The 4055-nt window shown below is 33.8% G+C and overlaps 1 protein-coding gene across 1 annotated transcript; it reads right to left on the bottom strand.

Annotated features, from left to right (window-relative positions):
- On the bottom strand, window positions 2922-3913 carry LOC109227746. The gene is made up of 2 exons (XM_019392941.1): window positions 3581-3913; window positions 2922-3377 (listed from the first exon to the last, which is right to left on the bottom strand). The coding sequence occupies exons 1-2, from the start codon at window positions 3911-3913 to the stop codon at window positions 2922-2924; spliced, it is 789 nt and encodes a 262-aa protein (XP_019248486.1).

The raw sequence follows: 4055 nt of genomic DNA, 5'->3' as shown, positions 1-4055 counted from the left end.
CTGCAAAAAAATTGTATTACGAACACCGGGGCTAAAAAACAAAAGAAAAATCAAATCTTTATAACCCCACTAAGAAAAAATCACAATCAAAATAGCTTCTCTCAGAAATCCAACAATTTACAAGTATTAATCATAAGAAACTTTACAAAAATCAAATTTTACAAGAACCCATTAAGAAAAAATCACAATTAAATAGCTACTCTCAGAAATTCAAAACTTTACATGTATTAATCAACTGGGATTTGACAAGAATAGATATATAATATGTAGATGTCTTACCAAGAATTAATCTTCTCCACACTAAATAGTATTTTAAATTGAAGCTGCAGTTTGTCAAGAACATGTTCCAGCACATAGGGACTTATATCCAGATTTTCAAGAAGCAGCTGAGGTTGAACATGCAGGTATAAAATCATGTTGTCATTCAGAAAATGTAATTGTTGTTTATACAATTTTACATTCCTGTTAAGTAATATATGTTTTATGTAACAGATATTGATAATGTCAATGTGTGCTCCCTAATTCACGGAGTCACTGTAGCAGCTCAAACAGAACAAGTCATTGAGAGGCAGCAAAATGAAGGTGAAGATGCACTTCATGTGGATGAAGTTGTTTCTGAAGGATCATGCATTGATAAGAAGGGTGTGACATTGGATGACTTTGAGTTGCCAGACAACTTAACACAATTGGTTATGTTTGGAGAGCCCATACCACATAAAGCAACCCCTATTCATCCGGGGAGAACCAGGCAACCGGGGAAACATGCACGATCACCTTTCATACCTCTATACAGTTCTGGAGGCAGCAGCTCTATTGTACCTAAATTTTTCTACCTCAAGCACCCCTTCATAACTCTTATTGGTGAAAATGTAGATGCTAATATGTTAGATAAGTTCAACAAGTGGTTATACCACCGTAGTGAGAAAGTATCTAAGAGGTATGAATGCTTAGTTTGATACTTTCATTTCAGCATTTTAAAGTATAAATATGTAATTTATTATGTCATTTTTACAGGAGGAAGGCTCCCTTTTCAATAAAGGATAACCAAATCAAGCCTTGGTTAGACCTTGGAGTTGAAAAGGTGGATAAGAAGGACTGGTTTTATTCCCTTGCTCACCCCGGACAAGTCCTCAGTAACTCTGTAAGTATCAAAGAATAAATTCACAAGATATAGTTTGGTTTCTGTTTTGTAGTGTAATTGTAGGTATATTTTAGTTAATTTGTAGTTATAGTGTAGTTCAAGCTGAACACTTACAAATATGTGCTATAGTTTGAATGTCAATATTATTGAGACCTTATGGTAGTTGTTGTGTTCCATATTTTGCTGTGTATAGCAGCTAAAGTGTAGCTATTTGTTAGAATATTTGAATTCTGGCTTTGTAGTTTAATATGTATCTGATTGTAAAAGATTGTAGTTACAGTGTAGCTTATAGTAGATATTATTATATTTTGCAGCACATTGATGTTATTATGTATTACCTGAGAAAAAGAGGCAAATATGGTCCCAACAACAACAACACTAGGTTTACAACAATTGATTGCTTGTTCAAGTCAAAGATTGAACAAATCTATGAGAAGTTCATAAGTTCTCACCAGACAAAGTATCGGTTGTTAAACCCGATGATGATGTTGCAGAATATATTCTTGGGTATAGAATTCTTTGCCTGGGATGAAGTTGACTATGTCATCATGCCCGTGAACATTGTAGAGAAGTTCCATTGGTTGTTGGTCGTTTTCGACATAGCGGACAGGCAACTTTATGTGTATGATTCCATTGTGTCTTCACACAACCATAATGATGTTGAAGCATGTGTTGATAAGTTTTCAATCATTATCCCTCTGTATTTGTCTTGCACTGGTTTCTACGGTAAGCGTAAAGACATTGACTTCAAGACCATAAAGGCATACATTGAGAAACCAGTTACAGACCCTCTCAACATACAGTGGTTGGTTGCGGAGATTCCACAGCAAAAGGAAGGATCACTGTAAAAAGACTATTCTCTCTTTCTAAATGGTTAATTATTTTTTTTTTATAATCATTTGTTAAATAATTAAATTTTTGTGTCTTATGCAGCGATTGTGGGGTATTTGTGGCTAATTTTGCGGAGTATGTTAGCATTGGATATTTGTCAATCCCTTCAGAAGACCTTTCGGATATCGACCAACACTGTACACGCTATGGAGCTATCCTATGGGACTATGCTACAAAGAAGCAAGAAGATGGGTCAATCAGTGAAAGTGAGGTTACAGGAAGGCTAGCAAGGAGGAAGGGTGCTCCTGCTTTGAATGAGAAGACTAGAGTACAGAGAAAGAAGAAATAGAGTGCTGTTTTTCTAGTTTACTTGATGCCAATTTGTAGTTGAAGGAGAATACACTACTTTATGAACAAAATTTTTATGTTTTTATTGCAGCAGACCTTATTGTTTTGTTATTTTATGACAATATCTAGATTTTGCGAAGAATCAATGTAGTTATTGTATATAAATTTTGTATTTGTATATCATAATTTCTAGTTGTTTACCTTCTGTATATAACTGTCAGTTGAAGTTAAATTACACAACAAAAAGAATAAATAAATACTCCAATCATAGAAATGTGTTATCCACAATGAATCTGCAAATTGTCTACAAAATTTTACAAAGACTACAATTTAACTACGTTTAACCTACATTATATCTACAATCTGGAAACACTTTACATGAATTTACTTTTTAATATCAGTTTTATTGTAGATAATAAATATTAATACAAAATTATACTATATCAAAGACAAATTTAGATGCCTGACAAGATACATAAACGCATATTAAACACACATAATAAAATTGTAGTATACTTCATAATGATCTTTAAAAACTTAAACGATTACACAAAAAATGTAGATTCTTTAACTCACTAACAGTAACTACAAAATAACCATTCTAACTACATGATATTTTTTTTTTGGGTGCATTCTTGCAAGATCTTTTGTTATGCCCTTCACCTCCACAGTTTTCACATGACACCTTGTACTTCTTTGACTTTAGTTCATCATATGTTTTGTATCTTTCCTTTTGAGGTCTTCCTGGCTGTTTTTTCTCTCCCGTAGGTGGTTTTACTACTTCATAAGATATATGTTGTGGCACATTCCATTTGCTTTCATCAGGAAGTGGATTTACTGGTATTTCATATGTACGGAGTAGGCTCTCCCTTGTGTAATACGGCGAGCAATAATTTTCATATCCTTCATTCTTGTCCCTTAAAGCTGCCAAAGCATGCGCACATGGAAGTTCATTAAGTTGGAACTGGCCACAAGTACATTTCTTATTTTCAAGACACACAATGTACCACTTCACACCATCTATCACAGTATAGATAAGATTTGTTGAAGCCCTCACCTACAATTACATAACAAACAGAAATAAAAATATTTAAAATTCATAAAAAAGTTTATCTACAATTATCTTCAACTTATCTACAATTTATCTACAAATGATCTGCCATCTACAAATTAACTACAGTTTGTCTATAATTTATCTACATTCTGGAAACACTTTATATGAAAAATATTATTATTCTCCACAAAATAAAGAGATCTTACCCTAAGTTTCTGAGATGATGTACTGCTTTTCTCCAATTCTTTGTTGAATTTGTACCCAAGGTATGTGAAAGTACCCTTTGCCTTCAACAACTTTTCTTTCGTCCAACGTTCAAGAAGTGTCCTCATATACTCTAATAGGTCAAATATAGGCAGCTCTCTTGCATATTTTGTTACAGCATTCAACGACTCTGCGATGTTTGATGTCATAGTCCAAGTTTTATTCACCGCTGCATGTACTCTTGACCATCTATGATAGCCAATATCATAGAGGTATGATTTAACATGAGGGTCTATCTCTTCAATCTTCGACATCCTTTCATTAAATTCATCCATAGTGTATGATCCTGTTGTAGCAAAGTACGATTCATTTAATTGTAGATGACCCTTCTTGAACTTTGCCCTTATATTTGTCCAAATATGCCACACGCAAGAGTAGTGTGACACGCCCGGATAGACAATTGATGTTGCCTTCAGG

This window comes from Nicotiana attenuata, chromosome 6 (genome assembly GCF_001879085.1).
Source record: "Nicotiana attenuata strain UT chromosome 6, NIATTr2, whole genome shotgun sequence".
NCBI classification, from domain to species: domain Eukaryota; kingdom Viridiplantae; phylum Streptophyta; class Magnoliopsida; order Solanales; family Solanaceae; genus Nicotiana; species Nicotiana attenuata.
This window is presented reverse-complemented; position numbering and strand designations above follow the sequence as displayed.